The sequence below is a fragment of the Phalaenopsis equestris genome, unplaced genomic scaffold, assembly GCF_001263595.1.
Source record: "Phalaenopsis equestris unplaced genomic scaffold, ASM126359v1 Scaffold223304, whole genome shotgun sequence".
NCBI lineage: Eukaryota > Viridiplantae > Streptophyta > Magnoliopsida > Asparagales > Orchidaceae > Phalaenopsis > Phalaenopsis equestris.
In genome coordinates, this window is record NW_018241430.1 from 227,829 (window position 1) to 243,072 (window position 15,244).

The window sequence follows — 15,244 nt, forward strand, 5'->3', positions numbered from 1 at the left end:
TATATATATATATATATATAAGCGCCATGTTTCCGTCTCCATCTCTGCTAAGGTTAGCGATTCTATGGGGACGCAAGTGATCGTTCGTCATGGCACGCTCGTACGCTGGCATGACGGTTAGCGGCCGTGGTGAAACCGATAAAAGGCCTCGTTCTTATGCTAGCGTTCCTAACTTCCCTTTTGCATTCTACGATAATCTCGAGCTCGATTCCGTCACTTCTTTCGTTCGACGTCCCGACCGGAAAGGGGGAAAGCTTGCTTTCTTCCTCTCTGATGCCGAGAATGGCGAACTCGCCTCTTCCTGCCGTCTTCATCTGGTAGGGAAGTTTATCTATGGGATTCCAAAGTTGGAGTTTCTTCGAAAACATTTTGAGCTGATAAGGCTTACGGGAGATTAGAAGATTGGTCCTCTGGATGGAAGACACATTTTGATTCAACTGGCGAATGAAGAGGACTATACGCGTCTGTTTGCAAAACGTATGGTCTGGTTTGAGAACTGCGGTATGAAGGTGTTAAAATGGTCAGCAAATTTCGATCCTAAAGCTGAGGCTCCTATTATTCCAGTCTGGATTAGATTCCCCTATTTGAAAGTTCATCTCTTCAATCATGAAACTCTTTTCTCTCTAGCGGCTATGTTTGGGAGACCTCTAAAATTAGATGATCCCACTTATAATCTCACAAGACCCTCTATGGCTAGAGTTTTAATTGAACGGGATGTTACATTACCTCCTCCTGATGAGGTTTGGATTGGATTGGAGCATATTGGTTACTGGAAATATGTATTATTAGAACAAAACCCCTCTTATTGTACACACTGCCAAATGTTTGGGCATGATCAGGATCAATGTTTCAAATTGAATCCCGATCTGAGGAAAGGGGATGGGAGGAAACAACCGCAAGTGCCTAAAGTTGCGGCTGGGTCGGGGAACACCACCCGTTCAGGCTAATCCAGCTCTATCTCACCCTGCTTCTAACCCTACAACCCTTGCTGAGGGTATAATTGAACATGTGTTACCTGACTCAGTTCCTCCTGATATCTCTAATATTGGGGGGTTTTCTGTCTCTCCCCCTACTATTTCGCATGCTGATATAAACCAAGAAACTATTTTCTCTGCTGACATTGCCCCGATTGAGATTACAAGGAAGGATTTAAATGCTCTGGATATTCCTATCATCTCTACTTCTACCTCTCACCCTCTTAATTCGAATACTGATATAAACCATGATCCTACCTCTTCAAATGCAATGGCCAACGGTGAAAATCCTGGGCAGTTTCTACCTGTTGCGGATCCTCTTATTAATGTTGAGGGGGCTCGACCTTCCTCGGCTTCTCTTCCTGATGCTTTAAATATGGATAATATTTCTTTTTTTTCTCATCACAATGGTACTCTCTCTGACACTCCTTTGGATGATATCTCAAAAATTTTAAGGGATGAATGACATGTGCAAAAGTATCGTAGAAGGAAGAATAGAGTTCAAAAGGAGGTACAAAATCACATTAATGGGAATAATGTGCTAGAGATGAATCAGTACTTTTCAGATGGAGAACATGGATGGACCCGACCTAGATCTTCTAGGAAGGGTAATATGTCTAATCATGTTTAATATTCTTATCTGGAATATCAGAGGAGTTGCAGATCCTCAATCCCTTGGAGACTCAAATTAATGTCAAGGATTCATAAGGTTGATATTTTTGCTATTTTGAAACTCTTGGTCGCCTCTCCGGATGATCGAATCTTGGGTAAATTCAAAAACTTCTTATTTTGCTAATTGCTCTAACAAAATTTGATTGTTTTGGCGGAAGCATATTACAGTTGATGTCATCACTGATGATAGATAGTTTGTACATACTTTCTTCTCTATGAATGTTTTCTCTAGTTTTCTTGCTTTTGTCTACGTCGGGACTTCTAATGCTGCTAAATTTGATCTCTGGCACAAGCTTTCTGCTATGAGTACTTCTATCAATCAAAATTGGATGGTTGGAGGGGATTGCAATATGGTGATGCATGAATCTGAGAAATTAGGTGATAGGAGATTTGACATCACCTTAACTAATAAATTCAATGAGTCTTTAGCTTTAGCGGGAATCTCTAATGTGGGTTTACTTGGAAAAGGGATAAGTTGTTTGAAAGACTTGATAGTGCATTGCCAATCAGCTGTGGATTACTTCTTATGGATTCTCGAAAGTTCAGCACCAGAACTGGTTTTGATCATAGCACACTTCTCTTATCTTTTGATTATTTTAAAAAGTCCTCTACATACCATTTATGTTTCTTAAATGTATGGGCTATACATGATGACTTCTTGAGATTAATTGCGGCAAATTGGAAATGTGAGGAGGTGGGCAATGCTTGGTACACTCTTTGGAAATTACATAAGAAGGTGGTTGCTGCTTTAAGGTCTTGGAATTGGGATGTCTTTGGTGATGTACATACTAGGGCCAAAAGACCGAACAAAGGGGTATATGTTTCATGCTCTTGATGAGAACACTAATGATATCATCCAAGATTTACAGAAAGCCAATAAAGAATGGCTTTGGGCCTTTGAGGCCTCTCTTTGGGAGGAGTTGCTGCAACAAAAAGCTGGGGAGACCCATTTTTTTCAAAGAGATAGAAACACTAAATATTTTCATGCTTGCATTAAATAAAGAAGAGTAATAACACCATTGTGAGAGTGCGGTTCTTTACTTTTCTAAACTGTATGAGTCCCAAAAGACTTCAGGCTCTATTGATGCCTCTTTATTTGATGATGTACGTCAACATATAGTGGATCTTGATCTTTGTGATATTCCATCGACTGAGAAAATCTATTCCTCTACTTGAGATTAATTGTAATAAAGCTTTGGGGCCGGATGGCTTTACTTCTGCTTTCTACATTAAATGTGGGAGTATTGTTAAGAATTTGGAGTATTGTTAAGAATCAATTGTTAAGAATCACGTTTTGGCGGCTATCCAGAGTTTCTTTAAAGGGGAAACACCTGGAAATTATTTCTCTGCAGCTTCAATTGTCCTCATTCCCAAAAATACTCAAAAGAGCTCTTGGGATCATTTCAGACCCATATATTTGACTTCTGTTATTTCAAAGTTGATTAGTAAGATTTTGGTCAGACGCATTCAACCTCATCTCCACAATTTAATTTCTTTGAATCAATCTACATTTATTCAGGGGAGGGGGATCGTTGATAACATAATGCTGGCACAGGAACTCATTCTTGATATTGATAAAAAATGCAGAGGGGGCAACATGATTACTAAACTGGACATTCGTAAAGCTTATTATTCTATCAGTTGGGAGTTTATTTTGAAGATTCTTCAGGCTCGAGGGTTTTCTCAGGAGTTTTGCAAAATTATAACCTCTTGGCTTCATTGTAATAAGTACAACATTCTCACTAATGGCCAATCTCGTGGCTTTTTTAGTGCGAGCCGTGGGATTAAGCAAGGTGATCCTTTATCCCTTAATAGGGAGATTCTTTATCCCCTACTCTTTTCATTTTAATTTTTTATTATCTCTCTCGCCTCCTTAATAATCTTTTCAGGCGAAACCCCAAGTTGCAATATGCTCATAAATCTTACATGATGGTCTCTCATTTAGCTTATGTCGATGACATAATCCTATTTTCTAATGCTAGCAAGCATACAGTGAAGGAGATTCACAATTTAATGGTTGATTTTCAATCCGTTTCTGAACTTTATTTTAATGCTAGTAAATATAACATATACTTGGGAAACATGATCAATCGTTCTAATGCCTTCTGGATTGTTAATTTTATAGGTTTCTCCCTCTACCATTTCGCTTAAATATCTGGGAGTTTTTCTCCTTAAAGGCAGGAAGAGACGTATACAGTTTGACGAGGTTGTGGAAAACATTCGGAAAAGAATTTTGGATTGGAAAAACAATTTTCTTTCCTTTGGGGGTCGTATTCCACTGCTTATGAGTATACTTCAATCTTTTCCTTTATATATTCTTCAAGTTCTCAAACCCAAAAAAAACACTATATTGAACCTTGAAAAATGTTTCAATAAGTTTTTATGGGTGGAAAATCACTCTGGTAGGAGATGGTTGCCTTGAAAGGATGTTCACAAACCCATATATGCGGGTGATTTGGATTTCAAATCTCTGCAACATATTACCGATATGAATATTTTTAAGCAATTATTTGATTTCAGGAAAAGAGAGTCGTTATGGGCTAACTTCATGCACGGGAAATATTGTCATTTCTCTCATACTACTTTAATAAATTGGCGGTTGGAGAATTTCACGATGTGGAAGAGATTGCTTATTGTTAGAGATTGGCCTAAGAATTTCATTTATTGGGAGGTGGGTAGAGGAAACCTTTCTTTCTGGCACGATTGTTGGTCCCATGTCTTAATTGATATGAGGGATGTGAGGTATTCAAATCTCAAAGTGTCGAATACTTGTGTTGACGGTCATTGGAACTTTCCGCTTCTTACTAGCATTTTGGGGATACAAGGAGCTACGTTCATTTCCACCATTCCTATTAATCCTCATTTGCATGATACTCCTACTTTGAAATTTCCCATGACGAGCTCAATCACTAAATCTTTATATGCTTCTCGATATACTTTTCAAAATACCCCTTGGGGAGAGGGGGTGTGGAGTTGGGCATTAACCCCTTCTATGTCTTTCTTGGCTTGGTGCATTTTTCATTCAATAATACCTTGTGATGATATATTAAAAATGAAAAGTTTGAGAATCACCTCCTATTGTTGTTTGTGTAATTCGGCGGAGGAGACTATAGAACACATTTTCTTCTCTTATCCTTTTTCTTTATTCATCTGGAGAAATGTTGGTTTGTGGTTTGAAACTATAGTTACTCCTGAGAGAAATTTTTTGCTCACTACATTAAGTTGCAATCCGGACTGTAAGAAGAAGCACTTTTGGCAAATTTATCTTACATCATATATTGATTTATCTTGATGTCTCGTAATGATATTATTCATGAAGATAGGGTTATTCAGAACATGATGGTTTTCACTAATATCATTTCCTACATTAATAAATTGTGGAGATTGGGGAATTTTAAAAAAGGTTTCTTTTCGGGCATCAACTATTTTCTCGCTTTGGGTCACACGAATTTGGATGTGAGGAGGCTCCCTCACCCACCGATTTTGGTTAGATGGCGGTCACCTCCTAGAGTGTGGATTAAATTTAACACAGATGGGAGTTGGAAAGCCACCAATGCTGGTTGTGGGGGCATTGCAAGGAATCATGCAGGGAACTGTATTCTCTTCTTCTCTTTTCCTTCTTACGCTGATTCTCCTATAGAGGCTGAGACTCGAGCTATTTTAACAACAGCTATTTTGGCTCATTATCTCAGCTGGTAGTTTATTATTTTTGAATGTGGTAATCGTATCTTGATTGATATTTTAGCAAATGGTGCCGACGCCCTTTAGGATATACTTTATTATATAAGGAGAATTAAAGGTTTAATTTCTAATATGAATGTCATATGGAGTTTCAATTATCGGGAGGATAATCAACCAATTAATTGGCTTGCTAACTTGGGCAGCTCTACTTATATTTGTAGGGTGGGATCTACTCCCCCCTCTCTTTACACACTCTGCTGGTTGGTGATAATATTGATGCTCCTTATATTCGTCGGGATGTTTCCTCTTAAATCAGTTTGGTTGGCTGGGTTGTATGATTCGGCCCAGGATAACATTTGGCTGGTATTTTCTCTTCTGTATTTACTTTCGAGCATGTTGGAGGCTTGGTTTTTTGGGGAACAGGCAACTTATATTTTTGTTTCACTTGCTGCTTGGTTTTATATCACTTGCTATATATGAGATGATTATTTTGGGAGGGCCAGGGCTCCCTATTTTGGATTGGTTATGGTGGTTGTGGAGTTGGGGCTTACATCGGGTTATGGTTTGAGGGGGTCTTAGTGGAGATATGGCACTTGGGAGGTACAGTAATGTGTCTGGATTTACGGTTAAGATTGGATATAGGAGATTATTTTTTTTGCTCCATCTTCACCTTGTTTATGGTAACGAGCATGATCTCTCTTATTTGGAGGCCCATGACTCCAAATTTATGCGGCTTTTCCAAATTTTAGGCATGCAATATGGCTCCGTTTTGATTGACATGGCTAGTTGGGAGGTTGGAGGAACGTGGACCATTATATCTTTTATGCTTGCTTTGTTTTATTGCTTGTTTATTGTTTTATCAGTTTTTTTGAGTTGCAGGTTTTGAAACTTTTGGGATTTCTTGTGGTTTCCAGTTCTCAAGATGTCTGTAGTTGGCTTGCAATTTTTGTTACCTTTACTATTTTTGTTATACATGTTCATAGGGGGTATACATCATTTCTTTGGGTATACGTTTTGGTTGGATTGACACATGTATATTTTGGTTATATTTCCCTTTGTTACATCTTTATTTCTTTTTGGGTGGAGTTGTAATGTGGCAAAAGAAATCCCAAGGACTCTATGCATTTTCTTTATTTTTAGCGGGGATCCATTTGTCCCTCCTATATTTTGTAACCGACTTTTTGATATTAACGTGTAAGGAGCCATGAGTTGCTCATTCTATAATATATATATATATATATTCAGAAAAGCCGGAAAACGAATATATTAATAAAAGGAAGGTACAGATAAGTTGGATGAAAGGGCCCAAACTGGTACCCTAACCACCCGACATACAACATACATAGGAAATACATGTATACCCAAAAAAAAACAAGATTAAAAAGTAAACATAGAAATTGTACGCCAAAAGTCTTCCAACACTCGCAGATTCAGTTAGCTTGCGAATTAGCCAATTTAGCCAGCTAACAAATTGTTAAGTTTGCTACCATTACCTGAAACAACCAATGAATCATCCATCAAGCTTGGTAGTTGGCCTTCATTCTTCTTCTTCCTGGATGTGTAAACCTGTCATTCCTCATCCGAAGATTGACTCGTCTGCTCAGTGAATTGGTCCAAAGATCATAAATGTGTAGGTTGTTGCACATCATGAGCCCCATGTGTCTGACTAATAGTAACATCTTGCTCTATCTGTCTGTTTTGAATGATTTATCATAGACTGAGGCAATAAAGTACAACACTTCTTGAGTAAAATAATTAAATTTCAGGTCAGAGAGGCAAATTCAGCCCGGAATGATTAATGGTTTCGTCTGTGGGTCAAAATTCACTAACTATTTCAAAATTTTCATTGTTCTGTTATCAATCCAGATTAATTTTCTAGCAAATAGGCGTGTGTAATCCTCTTCATTATTTAGTTGAATGAGAATGTCTTCCATCTAAAAGTTCAATTTTTCACTCACCAACAAGGTGCATAAGCTCATATATATATTTGAAAGCCCAAAAAGGCTATTATATTAAATAGAAAGGAAGATACGGATATAATGTGTGGGAGGGCCCAAGCATGGCACCTTGCCCACACAAAAACTACAAATGGTTCCAAAACTAGAAAAAAACAGAAAAATACATTAGATACTTAAATAAAAAACCTAACATTGTCGAAATACATGGTATCAGGTGACTAGAGAGCGACTCAATTTGGTTTTGCCTCTACCTCTAATTCTCGGGAAGGAAGAAGCTAATAAGCTGGTAAGATGATTGCTATTGCCAGTAGTAACCAATGTATCATCCAATATGTTCCCGAGCTGGAGTTGGTCTCCATTCTTCTTCTTCCTCCTTGAATAGACATGTCATTCCTCTTCCAAAGAATCAGTTTGATGGGGTGGTAGAGCTGAAGCAGAAGGAATACCAACCGTAGAACCCACAATAAATTCCAGTATATGTGAAGTATGAGTTGCCTCTACACCGAATTCTTCCTGAAGAAGTGAAGCCACGAGACTCTCCTGATTATCAGTCTGAACACTATCATTTGTAGGTAATAGTCCATCAGTATTGTTTTCTATAGGGTTTGAAGGTGCCAACATCACATCACTCGTAGTAACAGTAACAGCAGTGTCATGGGGGGTCCTCAAGGGCAATAGACACCTCCTCTCTGGTAGTATCCTCCCCAGGTGGAACTAAAATGTTCAGAGTAGTGTGGTTAGACCCATCCTTATTCACTTGAACTTTAGATTTCAAATTTGGATGAAACTTGTGGCATTTATCAAGGACATGACCAAACATCTTATAGTGGGTACAATATGGGGTTCTGTGTTCCATGATGATTTGTTGTCAATAACCATTATGGGTTGTGCCCAGCCAAACTTCAGTAACATCGGGTAAAGTAATATCCCTTTCCACAAATATTTTGGTCACCAAGAGTCTGTTTAGGTTGAAAGTAGACAGATCTAACTTCAAAGAGTCTCAAAGGATGGCCCCAATAGAGTAGAGAAACTGATAGTGAAAAAAATATAGCTTGAGGTCACGTAAACTAAATCATACCGGTACAGCGAGAGTTTCATGATTTGAGTCGAAATCAGGAGACAATTTGAGTAACTTCATTGACTTGTCTGCAATATTAAGATATTTCTTGGAGAAAATTCTGGTGTAGTCTTCAACCGCTGTTAATTGGATAACACGCTCCCATTCATGAGTCCTACTTTTCACTTGCCTACTATCTTAAAATTATCAACATTCTTTCTGATAACATTCATAGGAGGGTGTCCCCACTGAAATTTTCCAATAAGAGCAAACTTAAATTTTTCCGCCAAGGTAGAAATTTTTGATTCAGAGAAAAAGATTGTTGTTTTTCCACTTTTCCCACTTCTCCACTTAACAAAAGGACAATCATCTGTACCCTCGCGATATTTCTTATAGCTTGAGAGGAAAACCACTGCGGACTCCACCTGAGGGTTACCCATCACGTGAGCAAAAGAGACTTTTTCCGGCTCAACTAAAGAAGAAGGAAGCGCCATCAGAGCAAGTAGATCTGTCGGCGTTAAGCTACGGCGATGTTGCTGACAGAAAGAGTCGGCAAATAGGAGCTGTCGGGCGCAGCGCAGTCGCAACAGAAGAAATCTGTGTCGAAAACCTAACTGTCGGGCGAGAGATGAAACTGCGACGAGAGACGGGACGCAGTCGCAGCAGAAAAAAGCAGTGTCGGGCGTAGCAGTCAGGCGCAGGCGCAGTCGCAGTCGCAGCAACTGCGACGAGAAACGACAACATCGAAGTCAGGACCCAGAAAGCACAGGAGACAACGCTGACGCTGACGCAAACGCCAGACAGCGGAGCGAGAGTCAACGATGCTAGTTCCTCACCTTCGAGCAGTAGAATCAATTGCGACTGAAATCGCCATCGGAAGCCCTAACATAGCATGACAACTTGTCCACACAAAAAACCACAAAAGGTTTCAAAACTAGAAAAAACAGAAAATACATTATGTACTAAAATAATAAGCCTAACAGTGCCAAAATACATAGTATCAGGTGGCTAGAGAGCGACCCAATTTGGTCTTGCCTCTGCCTCTAGTTTTAGGGAATGAGCAAGCTATTAAGTTGGTAGGATGATTGACATTGTCAGTAGTAACCAATGTATCATCCAATATGTTCCCAAGTTGGAGTCGGTCTCCATTATTCTTCCTCATCCTGGAATAGACCTGTCATTCCTCATCCGAAGAATCAGTTTGATCGGGTGGTAGAGCTGAAGCAGAAGGAATGTCAACCGTAGTACCCACAATAGGTTCTAGTATATGTGAAGTATGAGTTGCCTCTACACCGAATACTTCCTGAAATATATATAAATATATATTTTTTGGGGAATACGTTTGTAATCCATGTGAGTGAGCTCTTTGTACCCACTCACTAAAACATTTATATCCTCTCTTTTTTTATCAATGAATTTTGCCTTTAATATATATATATATATATGTCTGTGTGTGTGTGTCATAACATCTACTTTCAAAATTTTTAAATATAGATGGGATAGTAAATTTAATTTTTAAAATATTTATCCCATCACTTCACATTTTTAGGTTGTTTGACTACATTTAGGATTTAGTAAATTTTGTAAATCCAAATTTAGTAAATTCTAGCATGGTTAAATCATGAAATTTATTTAGTATGATCGAGGTTAAATCTAGTTAAATACCAAAGAACTATATGGCTACTTATTTTAGGATTTAAGGTAGTTATGCTAAATAAGATTTTAATATTATTTAATGAAGGTCAAAATAGTGTAAATAATTCTTTAGTTATTGATTTAATAAATTATTAAGATGATTTAATATAACAACCCCTACGTGGTCATCAAACCATAGATAATGCATTTTAATAATTACAATTTTTTATTAATTAATATTAATTATGAGGACATTTAATTTTTAATTAATAGATCAATGTCTAATAAATTATAATGTAACATAATATTTAGTTATCAATTACTAGTTTATTAAATTGATTACATGTAATAATTTTAATTAATATGTAACCCTCATTATTTTCCCTTTTCCTCCCCACCTAAAATTGTATTAAATAATATCTCAATTAATCATTTATTAATTAACATAAGTATAAAAATTTTATTTAATCAAATTAAATTACAAATAATATTAATATAATTAAATTAATTAATTTTATTAATCAACAATTATTATCAAGATTTAATTCAAAAATTATAATCTTACCCATAAACCAAAAATATTTTACATTACACTTGTCTTCCACCCTCGCCACCTCTTTACATGAAACACTACTTGAAAAAGAATAGTGAAAGTCTCCACGAGTTCTTTGGCGAAGACATTTGAAACCCTCATCTTTCTCATCCTTCACTTCTACTCAAAACCCTAGACGAAAGAAAAGAAGCAAAAAAAAGTTGTGAAAGGTTTGCAGCGAATATCGACAGGCATGAATTGTTTTCCTAGCCTTTCTCCCCCCAACATGTGCTTCAGTTTCTCTACATCATTTAAATATGCCTACCAACTAGATTTACCAAAACTGGGATTTAAGTTAAAAGGAAGGAGAAATAGGATTCAAAATTATGTACAATATATAGTTTGTCATTTTTGCAGTTTGGCAGAAGTTAGGATTAATCTTACACAAATCCTTCTAAAACCCCACCCTGCTAACAAACAGCGCCTTAGGGTTTGCACGCACGGATCAGCTTAGCAAACTAACCTTATGCAGCATCAGCATTGATGCTCTAATAAAGACTTAGGGGCTATTTGATTGCAGGTAGGATTTAGTTTAAAAAGAATGTAGTAAATCTTATAAATCCGGATATATCAAATTCTGAGGTATTTAAATCCTCAAAATTATTTGATATATTAGTAAGTAAATCCTGATGAATCCTGAGAAACTATTTGGTAGCCTTCAAATAATTTAACAGGATTGATCATAATTTATTAAACATCAAAAGATAAAGATTAAATAAAAATACAAATAAATATCCAATGCCTCAAAGTGTATAAAAAAGAGCATATACATTAATTAATAATTAGCTATATAAATTATTAATTATTTTTTTATGTAAACTATTTACTTATTAATCAATAATTTAATATTAATCAGTTATTATTTACATAAATTAAGAATTATTTAAAATTTTATTAAATGATTTAAATTTTAAATATATTTTTATTCATTAATTAAAAAATAAATAATTTCATTTAAATTATTTAATTATAATTAATTTGATAATATATAAACTGATATCTAATTATTACTCAATCAAAATTAACATAATTAATTTAATAAAAATAAATTAAACCAGATACTTATCTCCTCATTCCCCTCTCTGCTCAAAGCCGTCACCTACATCCTCCCCCGCCCAATTTCGATCAAACTTTGCCCAAAACCCTCACTTATGTCATTCCCCCTCCGGTTTCGCCCAAAACCATCACCTTCGTGAACGATTCTACGCGATAAAGTCGCCATTAGAGCTAGTTGGAAAGGCAACGATGAGATTGCAGATCACAGAGACCACCGAAACTCCTATCTCTCATCCTTCCGTTACCAGAAACCTTGAAGAAGGTAAACTTGTTCGTGCCATCCTTCCTCTTCGCTAATCCCAGGTTTACTAAATCCTCCAATTAAAAAAATTAGTAAATCTCGGATTTATTGTGAATCAGCGTGATTTTGGGATTTTCGGGAGCTCGGGATTTAAGGAGGCGTTTTTTGCCGTTTGGCAGGATTTAGCTTCAATCCTGCAGAGATCCTGCTTAAAACCAGCTACCATACAGCCCCTTGAGAACAGAAAGGAAAGCAAAATATATCCACCATGAATTTGAATAAACTTAGAAGATTTTATGCCATATTTCTATACTATTCCTCTGCAGTGCTTAATTTCTGCGATTTATAATTTTGGAATATTAATAGTTCACAGACAAGTTACAATTAAAAGCAAGGTAACCAAAACTAATTTGCCTATGAGCAGCAAAGACATTTGAATAACTAAAAAATGACAATTTCAACGCACAAGAAACCTACAGAAATCCCATGAACGATCGAGTTTTCTATACCAAAACGGAGAGGTAAAATATAAACAAAATGAATAAAAAATCTGATACAAACAACTGAGTCTCCACTAAAATAAAACTATCATTTAATGAAAATAATTTAAATCATTAAAAGGCTTGGAGAAATACAGATTGAATATTTAGTAATATAAAAGAGCTGAAGAGATGATCCAAAAGAGTAAAGGATCCATACCAATAAATGGGTTCGAAGGCTGATAGCTCCGTACACTCATTAATATTTGGGCATGAAGGATGGTGCGCCAGAGCATGAACCAAATATACAAGAATACTCTCTGGATACATGACTGAGGAACTCACATCATTTTGCATGGAGATTTGCCGTAGTTTAAGTTGCTGGCAAATTTGAACAACCTCCAGTAGAAAGTGTTTGGCCTAGGAAATAAGAAATGGCAATAGACTAAATCACAAGTAGATAAATAAGACTACTAGATCAATCCAGTAAGGTTATTTAAAAATAAAATATCAAATAGTCCGGTGACTATTTACGTGGGGCTATTTTAGTCCCAGAGTCTATAAAAATACCAAATTAGTCCCCACTGTTTTTTTAGAATGGGCTGAAATAATCCCCAAGGAGGACTATTTTAGCCTCCATTTAAAAATTCAAGAGACTAAATTGGCACTTCCCCCACTCAGGGACCATTTTGACATTTTTCCTATAAGAAAATTCACCTCCTTATACTCTGGAGACTGATACTGGTTTATGTTTAACAAGAAAGCACAGGCATACTTTGCATCCAACAAACGATCCTTGATGTACTGATGCACTTTGTTGATGAATATTGTCCTAAACTGGGGATAGACATCCTGCAATTCATGTTATTTCAATATATAAATTTCTTAAGAAATTTAAAACTACAACACTCATTACAGCTCACTGCTGCCAATGTATTGTGAATGTACTAATATATAAAGTTTTAAAAGATTTAAAACTACAATGCTCATTACAGCTTATTAACAACCAATGTATTGTGAATGTACCTCTGAAATCCTCAAGGTTATATAGAAAACGTCAAGAGGTATCATATGGTCCCACAGCCTTGACAATCGAAGGACAGATTTTGCTGCAATAAGCCTCATATGCGCCTTATCAACAGCACTAACAAAAATAATTCAATTTCAACAAAATTAATCATTTAAAATGACAAAATAAATCACAAAACGCAGATTTTAATGGTCTCCTTCAGTACCTTGATTCCACATCTTTTGAGATATCTCCATAAGCTAGAACATTTCTGAGTAATGCCATAAGCTTATCAATCCCAGTTCGTGAAGAAGCGTCTTTGACAGGTAAATAACTCTTCACCAAAGTTTTGATGCCAAGCATCTGCAACAAATAAATTTAAGGGCAAAAGGAACTGAATCATCAAATTCATGTCACAAATAACAGGCCAAAGAATTTGGAATAATAATAGAGTAGCAAATGTTCATTCAAACCTTTAATGAACAGAATTCAGATCTTTCATTCCAATCACTATTATCTGAAGTAGCAGGCATATCCTGATGACGAGGCCACAAAAAATACACAAATAAAAAAATAGCCTCAGATAAATCAAAATTTAGACAAGTAGAACCTACATTCTTACGCTTCAAGACTTTCTTAGATATAAACTCTACAATTTCATTTTCTCTAGTTTCAAAGACTGGCATTGCAATTTGAGCTATACACCCAAGAGATTGCAATATGGATGGAAGATGAGTTTTCTTCTCCAACATATCTACAAGCCTCTGTAAACCATGTAAAACTGTCAGCTAACATTCCTCCTCCATAATAAAAGGCTGCATGAAACATCTATTCAAGCAGAACAAAAAAGTCTCCAAAACCTTGTATAAAACAGAAAGTGATTTGAGACCATCGTCTTTGGTTATTGCTGCTATGGCGTGTACAGAGTATTTAGCTTGCTTGCGAGTACCCTCTAGACATAGCCGTTCTAATACTAGATCAACAGGGCTGCAATTAAATTTTAAAAAAGGTTGATAGAGTAAATAAAAATCAATAATGATTCGTACATTTTAAATAACTTCAATACAGATTAATGATTTCACCCTGATGTCATTGCCAACTGTTCTCGAATAGTCCCTCCTGCTTTTGCTAAAACTCGAGTTATTCCTTCTTTAATTATGTCATTGTCTTCCTTGAGCAGATGCAAAAGATCATCTTCGCACCCTATAAAAAGGTGGGGAGAAAAAGATGCTATTACCTGCAAAGTTCCAAATTAGACAACTTCGACCAGCAATCTTATAAAACAATGAACAGAAAAACAACGTGAGAAGTATTATACATGGTAGGAGAATAATCTAAAATATGATATTACTTCAATTAACTGAAACTACAATGAAAATGATTCAGATTCAAATCATACTTAAGCTAAGGAAAATTTAATTCTAGTAAGCGTACAAAAAATCTGTCAGATTATATATTGTGGGCCCCTTGAGTGCCACAAGTAACAGCAATAATTAATATTTCCTAATGCAATAGTACAGAAATTAAAGCATTTAACAGACATAATGTCACTTAGAGTGGTATCACATTCAGAGGTGAGGCAATAAATTTCTCTTATGAGTCCTACCAGTTAAAAGAACAGCATCTCAAAAAATATTAATACGCCAATCCAGTAAAAATGCAGGCTACAGAAACTTCAAGAAACAATCTAAGGAATTTATGGAACCTGTACCTAAATTGCAATAGACCAAGAAAATTTAAGATAGAAAAGAAAAAAAAAAGCTGCAAAAGCTTTTGTCTAATGAGTACATGCGGCATCAATTTCAGATACAAAAATAGCAATTGTAGCATGCAATAACATGGAAAGTAAGCAAGACTGCCTTTGTGTCGTGATAAATAAAATAACAATTT

The 15,244-nt window shown here is 36.1% G+C and overlaps 1 protein-coding gene across 1 annotated transcript in view; it reads right to left on the reverse strand.

Moving 5' to 3' along the window:
- Positions 1-15,244, reverse strand: part of LOC110037675 (sister chromatid cohesion protein PDS5 homolog A) — a 64,552-nt gene that overhangs the window by 35,752 nt on the left and 13,556 nt on the right. Inside the window, exons 13-20 of the mRNA XM_020742374.1 lie at positions 14,437-14,591; positions 14,215-14,341; positions 13,969-14,118; positions 13,828-13,890; positions 13,581-13,717; positions 13,372-13,489; positions 13,063-13,197; positions 12,566-12,765 (exon numbers count right to left, since the gene is read on the reverse strand). Of these exons, the coding sequence (XP_020598033.1) occupies positions 12,566-12,765; positions 13,063-13,197; positions 13,372-13,489; positions 13,581-13,717; positions 13,828-13,890; positions 13,969-14,118; positions 14,215-14,341; positions 14,437-14,591 (1,085 nt within the window). The remainder of the gene's footprint in view (positions 1-12,565; positions 12,766-13,062; positions 13,198-13,371; positions 13,490-13,580; positions 13,718-13,827; positions 13,891-13,968; positions 14,119-14,214; positions 14,342-14,436; positions 14,592-15,244) is intronic.